This window comes from Centruroides vittatus, unplaced genomic scaffold (assembly GCF_030686945.1).
Source record: "Centruroides vittatus isolate TY-2023 unplaced genomic scaffold, ASM3068694v2 contig_546, whole genome shotgun sequence".
Classification (NCBI taxonomy): Eukaryota; Metazoa; Arthropoda; class Arachnida; order Scorpiones; family Buthidae; genus Centruroides; species Centruroides vittatus.
Window position 1 is genome coordinate 390,249 of NW_027122322.1, and position 14,428 is coordinate 404,676.

General features: G+C 27.9%; 1 protein-coding gene across 2 annotated transcripts in view; it reads right to left on the reverse strand.

Annotated features, from left to right (window-relative positions):
* Nucleotides 1-14,428, reverse strand: part of LOC136978564 (myb-like protein X) — a 44,348-nt gene that overhangs the window by 10,469 nt on the left and 19,451 nt on the right. Inside the window, exons 2-7 of one of the 2 annotated variants that reach the window (XM_067274284.1) lie at nucleotides 10,451-10,507; nucleotides 7,609-7,704; nucleotides 7,457-7,525; nucleotides 6,008-6,106; nucleotides 5,899-5,937; nucleotides 585-761 (exon numbers count right to left, since the gene is read on the reverse strand). In XM_067274284.1, the coding sequence (XP_067130385.1) occupies nucleotides 585-761; nucleotides 5,899-5,937; nucleotides 6,008-6,106; nucleotides 7,457-7,525; nucleotides 7,609-7,704; nucleotides 10,451-10,462 (492 nt within the window). In that variant the 5' untranslated portion in view covers nucleotides 10,463-10,507. The remainder of the gene's footprint in view (nucleotides 1-584; nucleotides 762-5,898; nucleotides 5,938-6,007; nucleotides 6,107-7,456; nucleotides 7,526-7,608; nucleotides 7,705-10,450; nucleotides 10,508-14,428) is intronic. The other variant, XM_067274285.1, reaches the window with a different exon arrangement.

Consider the following 14,428-nt stretch of genomic DNA (forward strand, 5'->3'; position numbering starts at 1 on the left):
TCTGTCTTGAAAATGGAATCAATGAACTGGTATATCATGAAAGTTCCTGGAAGATGTGCAAATTCAGTTTGGCCATCAATTGAGACATTCTACAAGCAGTTTTGTTCAAGATGGGCTTCACAATCTTCAATACTTTCACTATTTCTTAATGACCTTTTTGTTTTGTTTCTGCACTCTTTTGGGCAATCAAAACTCTTTTTTGGTGGCATTTTCAAAAATCGATTAAAATTCAATTATTTATAGACTAGTGCTAAATTATTATTCAACAAACCAACAACAATCATTTTCTCCAACAGATGGCAATACATGTAAAGGCAGCAAGTCTGATGCAAAAGCTGATATTTTGGAGTAGTATATAGCTTAGTGTCAATTCTAAGTAATACTCATATAAACTTTGGTCCAAATCAGTATAAGAATAAAGATTTGTTTAAAGGACAAGCCAGCAAAACTTCATTTTTATACATATAGATTAGGGAAAAAAAATGAAAATAGACCGTGGATTATTTTGTTTTCGTATTCATATTTGTAAAGAATAATGTTCAAGATCTGAAAATTGTTCTTTTTAGATAAAACAGCATCCTTACCCTTTCATATTTTCTTTGTTCTTTCATAAGATGTTTAACATTCTGGAAATCTTGTCCACCATAATTTGTATAATGACGTCGATTGGTGCGAGCAACTGCATGATTGGTATTAGCATTTGTACCATCTCGATAGGGATCAGCAAGGAAATTGACTGGATCAGGTGGTGGTCCATTTTCCTTATTTTAAAATATACAAACTTTTAATTTATTTATAATATATATATATATTATAAATAAATTTGATAATCCCCTTTATTCCAGTGGTTCCCAAATTTTTTTGATTCTAGGCACCCTTACTAAATGCAGATTTTTCCAAGGCACCCTGTGTCAAATTCTAACAAGTACATTAAATTCTATTATAAAAATTTTATAACATTTTGTGGCACCCATTAGAAAGGTGCAGCACCCTCGAGTGCCACAGCGCACACTTTGGGAACCGCTGCCTTACCATCCAAACTTTCAATATAAAATAAAAATTAATTTTTAAATGCTTAATAAATGAGAGAACATTTAAATTTTGAAAAGTTTTTCTAAACCTTACCACATATGGTAGTAGATAAGTTGACTTTTTTAAGTAAAAAAAAAAAACCCTTTCCAAAACTAGGCAATGATTGATATGCCAGGCATAAAATGTGAACTTTTACTACATAGTGATAAACAAATGGGATAGTGCTACCAATTGTCATACCACTTGTTAGCAGATGACCCTGAACACTTTCAATTATAAACAGTTTGGTGAACTTATTTAACATAGACAGAACTTATAAAAAAAAAATCTATTATTTCAAAGTTTGCTGCAAGATTTTAGTGACACCATGGGCTGTTTGTTTACACTATTGATGCAAATGGCAGAACATGAGCAAAGGTATAGTATGGAGTTCTATCATCATCATATACCACATGTAGCAGTTTTGTCATGATGTTATGTTATTAATATTTTACTGAAAATGTTTAGTACAGCTTAATATGTTGACTTTTACCTTGATAAAATAATAGTTCTTGCTCAGATAACTAAAGATTTTTAGTAATTGCTTTATATCCTACAGATCCTATTTCCCAAGTCTCTTTTTGTGCTAACAAAATATGCTGTACTGTTAATATTGCAATAAAAGTCATATATTTTATATGCTTTTGCTGTAAGATAACCATTATATACACATAACCCAGTGTTTGCAAAAAAAATATTAAAGGAGTATTTATACTAGTGATGGAATGATCCCAAAATTTCTTCCAATTCCAATTCTACTAAAAACTCTCGATTCCGATACGATTCCCGATTCTTTTAAAGACTCTCTAAAGCTTATTTTAGTTTAGAAAAATTAATGATTTACATTACAAGCTTGGTACATTCATTAATTAATAAACATCAAGCTCAAGAATGGAAAATGATTGGCAAATCTAGAATCAACCTTTCAAAAATACATGAAAATTCTCCATTTATATGTGGATATGCTTGCTTTTATTGTGTACTACAAAACAAATTTGTAATTTTATTTCAGATAAAGTTAATATTGCAACACTACCCCCAAAGAAATTACAGCTAATTCCCTTTTACTCAAAAAAAACTATCCCATCATGTCATATAGGGTCACAATCTTTGGAAACTGCTTTGTTGGCTGATGTGATGACTGGGGAGGAAGGTAAATGAGATGATGCACTTTTTTCGTGCTTTTCGCAATTGGCATGTCTTGTAAGTGTTTTAATTTCATCATAGTTAACACTAAATGAGGTTCGGCAAGTGATGCAACAAGCTGAACAAATATCACAAGTTAACCAATTTTTAAATTCATTCACTTGAGCCACAAATTTCAAGACTGACTCATCTTGAAAAATCAATTTTTAAAATGCAAAATAGCAGTAAACTTACACAAACAAGTATTCTTACTCAGAATAGCACAAATTACATTTGAAAATTTAAGCATTACAAAATTTAGCTTATTACAGCATCATCCATGGATATATCAAAACCTTTTATGATTATAAGGAGAAAGTCATTTTATCATTATAAGTAAAATATAAAATTTATTTTTAATATTTAGTACATTACATTTTCTCAATTAAAATTTAATTTTGTTTATATTTTAGACTGTTTTACCTACCACCAGCCTTGATTTGAAACTAAATATCCTGATAGTTCAAATCAATGTTAACTCACTTATAACAAGGCAAATTTATAAAAAGAAATTAATGAAAATACTAAAAAAATTATAATAAATTTAAGGTTGATTATCTTTGTGAGAGACACAACAACCAATTTCTATAGTTATATTACAAAAGAAAATAAATCTGCAATGAGTTGCTCAACTTTCCTGGCAACATTTAAAATTTCGGTGCACCATCTGTTATCATATTTTATTAAAAAAAGCTTTTTATATTTTTAATTATTATAAAATAGCAAAAAGCTTAATTTTGAGGTTAGGAATAAGTTTTATAAAAAACTGTAAATGGTAATAATGAGTAAAATCGTCATTAAGTCCAACCCTACTGGAGATACACATGACCCCCATCCCTTTAACATTTAATCACCAAAATTTAATATCTTCAATTCCCCTAATAAATAAACCATGTAACATTTCTGAAATTTTTGAAGAAAAGCACAGGAGTTATTAAGCTTCAAACAAGATGAATAAAATCATGCCCCCCACACACTAACATCCATACATATTGAAATTACTGCCAAAATTTTTTTTCTTTGCATTTCCTGACATTTCAAGATGTCCCAAGTCCAAAAATGTAAAAATCTGAGGGGGGTCTTTTTTTTTGCCAGATTGCCATACTTTCCCTCTGTTATAACAGCAAGGAAAGTGAAAAGAATTGCAATTAATTAAAAAAATTGTTATTAACAGTTCAAAAACATGCAGGCAAAATTAAATGAATAGAAATTAGTAATAACAATTAAATTTAAAAATAATAATTAAAACTTTGGTCTTTATACCAAAACTGAAAATCACAACTAAAAATAAAATCAAATCAATTTTTAAATGTTATTTGTGTGTGGTGGTGACAGAACATTTTTCTCTTAATATACATAAATACAGAATACAGATTGCTGGTTAAGCTGGCCAAATGGCAACCCTAAAGTCATCTATCCCCTAAAAATGTGGACAAGTGTTATCTCTCATCACTCTGACTACATAAAAGAAAAGTCTGCCATGACAGACATCACCTTGTATATGGGGCATCATGTACTCTTTCTGCTTAGTTGACATGAAAGTTTCCAATAAACTAATATTAAAATTTTTAATTTTCAACTGAAACAAAACTAATTTTCTTACAAACGTGGAAAAATTGTTTATAAGAATCAGAAATCATGATGAGATTTGCTTGATTCCAATTACCAGAAAATGTCTGTTTTCCAATTCTGATTAATCATACCATCACTAATTTATACCCCTTTATGATATTTATGGAGTATTTTAGAACTGCAAGGTAATGTAAAAAAATTAATAATTTAAGTTTAGTTAATGCTTTCACTTTACTTCAAGAACTGTTTTCTAATTAATTTTAATTTAATGTTTATTGATTTAAATTTTAATTTAACGTGTTTTCTAATGAAAACAGGTCAAATACTTAGAAAATATAATAAAATATTCCTACTTTTAACAAAATACCTGAATAGTGTATAACTGAACATTAAATATTTGTTTTTCCAAATAAATTGTCCTTATTTAGTTCAAATTATTTTAACTTAAAAATAGCAGGACATTGGGCAGCTTTCTAAGGCAATTATCATACCACTTTTAAATGCAAACTGAAACAATGTTAATTGTTTTTCTACAAATAATAACATCTTTTAACTAGCCATATTGTAGCCCGATATTTAGGTGATCGTTTGGTAATTGTTTTTCTTATGTAAATAAAGATCATTAATTTAAATAACTATTGTTGTAACATACTTCTATTTTAAGGAACAGAAATACTGTTTTACTTAATTCACAAAAAATATAGACAAAAAAATTAGTATTAACACGTAAAAACACGCAAACAGATAATGAAAATCTTCACTCGCCATGTCCATACTGTATTTCTGCCAGCCCTATTTTACAAAGAAATCTTATATTTTTAATTGTGAAGGGATTGTCACCTGTGGACATTTTAGACTGTTTTACATAATTTGGCAGAGACGTAGCCTCTAAAGAAAGGTCATCTCTGCTGTGGAGAATAGTTTGTTCATGGTGATTGGACATGGCGAGTGATGAAGATTTTCGTTATCTGTTTGCGTGTTTTTACGTGTTAATACTGTATTTCCGCCAGCCCTATTTTACAAAGAAAAAAATTAGGTTAAGTGGCAAATAATAGAATGTTTACAAACAAATTTAAAAATCACATGATTTTTCTCTGTAGAAAATTAATTATAGGTTAAAGTGAACACTTTAACCTATAATTAAAGGATGAGAGAGAAAAAAAGATTGAAAAACACTGATATAATTAAGGGTCATTTTTATAACTTGTATAAGTAAGGATTTGTTTTTTTAAAAATGTCACTTGTTTCTAAAGTGTACATGTGATATTTTTTTATTCTCTCACTCTCCTATTTTCAGAAATGAGTCAATAAGTGTTGGCATAAACCAATAAATGGTCAGACTGTTCAATAAAATGCCAAATTTCAGTTTCATTCATCCAATTATGACTTTGGAAAGTTTATTCAAAGATTTATTTTATTACCTAAGATTGATTGTAACCTCTTTGGTTATGCATGCGATTTCCGGTACATGGCGGTAAAACTTTAATGCTTTTTCTACAGAAAAATTCTTTTCCAAAAATGATTTTAATAACAGATTATGTTTCTGTTTAATTCTATTAATGTAAGTTCAGAATTTTGAAAATTAAAATTGTTAATTTTCTTCAACTTTAAAACTTTATAATATGTAACTTCCATTATTATTTTTTGAATATGCATTTTTTAAAATTGATTGCAATTGAAAGATATGTAATGTTTAAGATATGCATAAATGACAGCATAAATGTAAAAGTATTTTTATTTCAATATTTTATATATATATATATATATATATATATATATATATATGGATTTATATTTAATAAATTAATTTTCTTCGAAACTGAAAACAACCTATTTTAAAACAAAAAAATTATTGGTGTTTAAAAAAAACCAGTAATTCTTTTGTTTTAAAATTAAATATCATAAGTTCATCAAATTTCAATAAATTAATTTTTAAAAATTAAACAGCATTAAATGTTTTTCATTTGAATAAAAAATATAAAAATTATAATTTCACTTGGGTTAAAAACATGTAAAATTAATGCAATATATATATAACTTTCAGAGCATTTTAAAGAAAATCATAATTACCTTAGTTAATCTTTGTAATTTCTTTCTCTCTTCAATTTCCTGTATTAATAAAAAATAAATATATAAAAAAAACAAATTTTTTATATATATATTTTTATTTAAAAATTACCTTCAAATAAGCTTTTTCATCAACAACAGCAGGTTGCTGTGCACGACGTTGTTTTGCTGTTGTATTGGAAACTTTCTTTTCAACAGTTGCCGTCTGTGGCTATCAAATGACATTTTTAAATTTTTAATTAAAATTATATAATTATATTATATTATATATACATTATTAATATTAAAAATAACATACAAAACATAATAAGAATAATAATTTTTCTTTAGGAGAAATAGTTTTAGGAAATTCTAAAAGACTTGGTATTACGGTTTTGAAATAGAATGCAAATAGAATTCTTTCAAAATTCAAACTATCGAACCTCTCCCGCGTGCAATTGGTATTACTTTGTATGCATAGAGAAGAAAAGATAGTTACTTTTAAGGAAATCAAAGGTTTTATTAAAAGATAAACATTTTGAACCTTATGTCAGACCAACATTGGATCACATTATCTTTTGAACCGAATGCAGGAAACAGAGACAGGGTATCCACAGTAAAATTCCCAGAAATATTCATTTGAAATTTGTCCAATTAACTGTGAAAAATTATTTAAATCCCTATTTTATCAAAATATTTAGATTCTCTTTGCATTGTGATATTAAAACCATACTGCTAAGATAACAGTAGAACTATAAAATTTCCATTATTTTTAAATAATTTCTATTAATTATTAAAAAGAATATAATTATAAAAAACAGCAAAAATTTCCAAATTTGTTGGAAGTATCATTAGTAGTTCTGTTCCAGATGGCATAACCTACTGATAAAATACATTAATTTGTTACATTTCAAATTACATTAGGATATTCTAAATTTCATAATATTGCTGAATTTTATTAATTGAAACTTTCATGTAAAATGGAGCAATGTGAGTAAAGAAAACTATAGGTGCACAATGGTAGTGCACACATTATTCAGTTATAGTGTATTCAGTGTTTTGTTCATTACCTGGTCAAAGGTGATACCAAAAATAGTTATAAACACACATTAAATTTAAGATTGAAATAGACTTTTGATTCATTTCCAAAGTTCCAATTTGATTTAATCAACAAATTTATCCTTGGAACTTTGTTATTCACTTAAAAACTGTTATTATTACTTAATGCTGTTTATACAGCAAAAAATAAAATTACTGTTCAATTGTTTATTTTATAACAGAATGATAGTTAAAAAAATTAGATGGACAAAATTAACCTGTAAATATAATTTTTCAAATCACTTGATATCCTCACAGTAGAACCATTAGAAATATAAACTAATATTAACTAACACATTGTTAACTTAATGTATCCTACTGACAATACATATTGTTTTCAATGCAACTTCAATAAATTATACAAAACTAATGTTAATATGTATTAAGTTTAAAATTTTAACTAAGACTTCAAACACAAAATGTTTAAAAACTAATTAATAATAATGGATTTGTGTTATTTATGAGGACAAATATTTTGTAATACCTGAGATGGCTGCTTTTTTGTTATCTGCATACTCAGAACATCTGCATTTCTTTTATCAGCCTCAACCTCCTGAAAATAAATGTAATTAAGTAATTAATTTCTATCAATCATCAAACATACACAATAAAACTAAAAGTAAATATTCAACATACAGCATGCCTTCTCAATATTTCTTCACTTTTCTTTTTCATCATTTCCATTTTCTCTCTAATAAATTCATCTCTATCTTCTTTGCTTATTCCCAATCTCTGAAACAATCAAATCATTTATAAATATGTTTTGTCAATACATCAGAAAAGTAATGAAAAAGTTTTATATTAATTTAGCAATTTAAACTTTAGTATTTAATACTGTTGGAATAAAAGCATTTTTAATTAAAAATATACAAAGTTTTATTATAGTCATTTCTTATTAAAGTTCATCAATAATTTCTATTCATAGTACAGTACAGTACATTCTTGGTAATCCAACATATGTGACCAGGAATGGCAGTCTCCTTAATCTAACACTTTCCTGGTCACATATGATTATTGAAAGCAAGAAAATAAGTTTTCAATTGTCTTCTGCCATTTTGACCCATTAAAAGCATCTGAGAAACTGTTAGCAACACTGATTATATGTAACAAATAAGTGAATTCCACTAAGTTAAGTGAGAATTTGAAGAAAGTACAGGAAATTTCATGGGAGATACAATATTTTTGATGGAAAGTTTCAGGAGGTTTATTTTTATTTTTAAACAGTATTGTGTTATAACAGCATTTCTCAAACTTCTTCATAAACTGGAGCTCTTAAGCAAAGAAAATTTTTTGTGGCTCCTTCAACTCCACAGCATCTTTTGCTATAAATTTTTAAAATTGACAGAGAGAAAAAATGTTTTATTTTTGTTATTATTTCATTGAATGATAAGAGTAAATAGCAACTACTGTGTTGAGGTGTACTGCCAACTGAAATAAACAACTGCTCGCATAAAAATAGTTAATGAATCAAATGCATTATTTGTTTATTCTATAACTTTAAAAAGCTCACTTTGGAAAATGCAACATTATAAGATACTGTACCTTTTCTCAACAGCCTATGATGATTATTATAAATATTTTTTTACTCTTCTTGTCCTGTGGGAACTAAGGAGCTTTATTCCCATACCCTGGCCAAACCCACAATAGGGCAGCCGGATGGAATTATGAAACTTAACATATTAGGACTGTTCCCAAAAAAGTTCCTAGATTTTTGACATGGCCTGATTTGATTCTAAGTTTCCCAGAGAAGGCCAATACTTTAACTACCTCAACCATCCAACCTGCAACCCAAACTGGGTATGGAAAAAAGACATTTATACTGCATTCGCACACAATCCACAACTCATTTTGATCTCGATTTACCCACAATCTCTAATGTAACTGTCCTCAGTTGAACATCAAGCTGTTCGCACAAGCAGTCCGATTGAGAAGAACATGGCTATTGCACATGATGATAAAACTGACATAACTACTCGATAAGTCACAAACATCAACAAACAAAATGGAAGTTTTGGTTAGAAATAAATACTTTTTCTTGCCATATATTTAATAATAGCCAGATCTCATCATCTCTCCAAATATCTTTTTATTTCTCTGTTGATAGCCTGACACGTGTTCTGCAGCCATATTGTTTCTTCTCGCACACGTGGGATTGTGGGAACTTTCTTATGATTGGATCTAGTTTCAAAAACTCATGTTGATCACAATTGAACCGCGTTTCAGTCGAGATTGAAATGGTCGAAAGTGGTTGCACCATGGTACAGTCACCGATCTCATCACAATCTAGATTGAAATGCTCAGTCCAAACAGGGTATTAGTGTCAACAGGGCAGAAAGAGCTAAAACTAAAAATAAATAAGTTCTCCAATGATCAATGAGAAATATTAATTTTAAAGTAGAATCACACTTCCTAGTATGAAGTCTGATTCTATATTATAAATTTGTTTTTCAACAAACTTTCCTTTACATTTAAAAATATCCCTACTTAACAAAGTTTAATATCTATAATTATATAAAGATTAAACTTAGTATTGCAATTTAACAAACTTAATAAACTTAAACTTAAAAATAAACTTAATAAACTGTTGTAAGATGGATGAAAAAGAATCTTTTATTACTAAATTTAATCCAAAGTGATTCCAAATAAAAACTAGAGTATTCAAATGCAAGAACTTACAACTATTCAATTCTAAAAAAGTTCTCATTTATGAGAACTTATGCTAGGTGTTTGAATACTTCTTAAATGCAATCTTTATGAGTACATAAAACAGCAAACAATCCAGTTTGAGAATCAAGAACTGGTATCTCACCCTGCTATCAAAAATTCTAACTGCATTAGAGTAATGTAAAGATAAAGTTATTTTATGATCTGACTTCAAGAAATTTTAATTCTCTAATCATATACTTCAATCTCTGTAATTACCAACAATGCTAATCAACTTGTTCTTGAATACTTAGTAATAGACTACTCTAGACTACTCTTAATAGCTACTCTATACAAGACATATGGCAGTATGCATTACTTTTTCTTACTTTTCCAATAAATTATATTTGTTGTTTGTTTTCACGAATTCTATTCTTGGAACATTCAATTTTTGAAAGTATTTGATTGTCTCTGGTTAAGTCTAACAAAGACTAATAAAAACAAAGACATGATCTTCATTTATATGACAAGATTTGAAATAGTTCTTATAATGCAGTTTGTCTTGCACTGCAATGAATGTTATACTTGGAGGCAATTTTACTTTTTTGTCTACAAATGAATTTTTAATTTTCTGCTCTTTTCAGCTTATAGTAAAATTTATAATAATAATTTTTCAAAATTAAATAGAAAATTACAACTATAGCTTCTATTTATTCATTATTGTTAAAACTACAGGCAAAATTTTAATGGCATGAAGTGGCCTCCCCCATTAAATTAATAACTAAAATAGAAAAACAACTTTTTTTAAATCAATACACAAGAAAATTATAAATACCTGAGAAGCCATTTTCTTTTCTTCTGAAAAGATCTTCAAAGAAAAATGATAGTATTTCTAGAAAAATAAAAATCAATTAGATTGAAATAAATAAAATAAAATTTAAGAATATTCCTATATTGATTAGTGTTAATTAAAAGTGTTATCATTACAGGGATTTGAAATACTGTAAACTTTATTAAGCACTTCAGAAAATATTCCATACCTTCAAAATTTATACCAAATTTTAAACAAGATTTTAATACATATCAAATTAATTTTGGTTTAAAATGATTTTTAATTATGGATATTTGCTAATAAAATTTATTATTGTAAGTGTCTAAAACTAATACTTCTTAAAATACACATATAAAAAAAGTTAATGTAACTATAATTGAAATATTTAATAAATAATCCCCAAACTTAATCAAAAATAATCATAATTTTGAGTAAAGTTTCTTCTTCCAATAGTGAGACTAGCGATCTTTACCAGATCTCTCTTAATTATCCACAGTAAACAGAAACCAAGATTAATAAATCAATTCACTTTATTTGCCTATTTAACAAATGCATTTCTAATCCCTCTTCAGACTACAAATTTTAAATTTAAAAAAGCAATTAAAATTTAAATTTACAAGTATACAAAATAAACCTCATGGCTTCGGTGTCTTAGTAGTTATGTTTCACTACCAGACTTCACATTTGCAACACCTTTTATGGTTCTTAATGACGTTGTACCATACGTAATCAATTTCCATCCCATTATTTAGGTTGATAGCTATTATTGTCAAAATTGTGTGTGTTCTTTAAACCTTATGTATGCATCATTTTCTTTAAATAAAACTTTAATATTATTTCTGTGTATATTACAATTATTTTCTTCACAATGTGGGGTCCATGAAATTGGCAGTATTTTAACCTTATGCATCATATTCTTTAAGTCTTTGTTTTTTGGTCTCACCTATATAATGTACTTTATCTGTTGCAAGTACAGCTCAACTTGTAAATAACTCCTGCCATATTTAAACAAGTTATTTTAGTTGAATTACCAGATTTTAAGTTAGCATTAATTTTGTTTTTTTAAATTTGAAGGTAAACTGAAGTGAATTGATTTATTAATCTTGGTCTCTGCTTATTGCAGATAATTAAGAAAGATGTGATAAAGATCGCTAGTCTCACTATTGGAAGAAGAAACTTTTACACATTGTTATATCTGTTCCATTTTAATAATTTATTCTTGAATACTTAGTTAGTTTACAAATAACAATTTTGTTTAAATTAATTAATTTTAAAATTATTAAAACTGAACTGAATAACTACAACTTACATTAATTTATAAACACAAAGTTTATATTAATAGATTGAAGAAACATGTAACATTTTCAAAATTCTAATATCATAATCAGAATTACAGCATGAAAGATACAAATTCAATTCAAAATGAAAAGCAGTTTTGAACTAAATTTGCATCTAATTTTATTAGAATTATATAATTTGAAATTTACTCTAAAAATATTTAACATGTTGACTTACACAAATCAAATTCTAATTTCTTTTTGATATAGTTATTTATTAATGTAATAAAGCTTCTAGCTGATATTATCAGTTAAAATGTCAGTAATTGTAGAAGACTATACAAACAAGTCGAGTCTTTTTTAAAACCCTTTTTAATTCCGGTCAGGGATTGATAGCAATGATTTGATGATAAAAATACTAAAAAAATCTTCATTAAAAAGACTGATAACACACCATTTTAAACAATGTACACACACATTAAAACTGAACATAAATACTAATCTTTTATGTAGAATCTGGCATCACTAAACAGATTAAAAATGTGCTGAAAATGTCGTCACATGACGATTAGATCTAAAAGTTGTGATTATAACTGCTGTTAAGGTTGATGTAAAGTCCTCTGGTGCAAATCAAGTAACTTAAAAAAAATTTATGTAGTTTCACGCAGTAGTAACTTTTAGATCTGATTGTCATTGTGAAGACATTTTTAGCACTTTTTTAATCTGTATAGTGGTGCCAGAACCTGTAATAAAATGTTGACATATCTATACACTTTTACTGTGTGTATATTTTTTTAAATCAGTCTTTTTTAATAAACATTTTTAGTACTTCAAGTTGTTGCTATCAGTTCCTGACTGGAATTAAAAAAGGATCTTAAAGAAGACAACTTGTTTGTACAGTCTTTATTACTTAGTAGTGGAATGAAGTTCTATAAAGTATCAGAAAAATTGACATTAAGTAGTGACATGCATTCTACTGCTGTTATTTTCCCAACAAAAGCACTTCTTGATCACAATAGCAACAGGAAGAGTATATTTATAGAAGAGAATTCACTATGTCTGACTTTATTCAGAAACCAAAAATGTTTGAATTTCAGAGATGTTTTCATGCTGAATTTGGAAATCGGCCTCTAAAATGCAAGACAATATCCCAGATAAACACGAATGTCAATATAAAAAAGGCATGTTAGAAATTTCCTGTCCAGGCAGGTCTGCTTCTATGTATACTATGTATGATAAAGCCAACAAAGTCTGTCTTTCTACTCAACTGAAGAGTTCTTGCAACAGTTCTGAAGCATCCATTCAGTATATGTTGCATGAAATGAAGTTATCCATATCTCCTGAGGCTAATTTACACCTTCCATGAAGATAATCCTGATAGATGCATACAGTTTGATGAAGAATAGATTGAAAACTTCAAGAGAACTCAGATTTAAGTAACCATGTTATTTACGTTGCTGAAGCCAAATTTTAATTTTCCGGAAATTTGAATAGGGACAATTGCATATATTGGGCTGTTGACAATCCAAACAAAGTCACTGAACATGACGTTCAATGACAAAAGTCCAGAATAATAGTATGGAGAGATGTTAGGTAGTCTTATGGACCAGTTCTTTTTTGAAGGATTGGTAAATAGTCAAACTTGTCTCAATTTAACTGAGAATACCATTTATCTAATTCTGTGCAAACAAGATGCATAAAAGAAATATGGTGGTAATGAGACAGGGTCAGTCTTCATTACACCATAACTGTGCATCAGTGGTTAAATGACATTTCCTGGAAGATGGATAGGCTGACACAGTCCTGTGAGGCCTGCAGGTCCATTGATCTGATACCTTACCATTATTTTCTGTAAGGATATTTAAAGAACAAAGTCTATAAACATCACTTAAACAATCTTAACTATAATCACCTGGAATACTTCTTTTAAGTTCAGAAACATAACAATGGAGATGTGCCAAAAAAAGCATGTAAAATGTTGGTCTTTGACTTGAAGCATATTTTGGCAGGGTTGGTAAGATGAAAAATTGTTCAAAGACTGATTAGTTGATATCTAATTCATGTGAACAAAACTTTACATTCACAATTAAATTAACACTTTTAATATCATAATACTTCATGCATTGTACTACTACTACTACTACTGATACACACTATTTTTATAAGCTAAAAAGCAATAGAATCTTACTTCATCATTCAGATGATAAATTATTTTAAGAGAACTTTTCCTAATAAAACAAAATAACTTAGCTAATTAACTGCCTGGAAGCCGTCTTTATCATTTGATTATTAGTATAATTGAGATTTATTTTGTATATTCAGTTAAACCTGTCTATCTCAAAATTTTTACCCCCTGCATCTTTAGTTTAAACTCAATATTTTCCATGTTCATTTCAAACAATTTTCTCCCAAAACCTCTCTATCTCAAATTATGGAGTGAAGTGTCAATTACAAATTCATAGCTTAGCCACTACATTTTGATAGCATAAATTGTACTTGAAAAACATCTCTTCAAGTATAGTGCATAGCATCAGTTAATGCTGCTTTTCTAAATCTGGCTCTGTAGCCAAAAATTGGCTACAATCAGAGGAAATAATCCTATTGGTTGAAGAAAGTCAGGCACTAGAAACAACTGGCAAACTATTCCTGTTAAGATATGTCAAAAATGTTTTATTTATATCTCATACAGATATGTACTGTACTT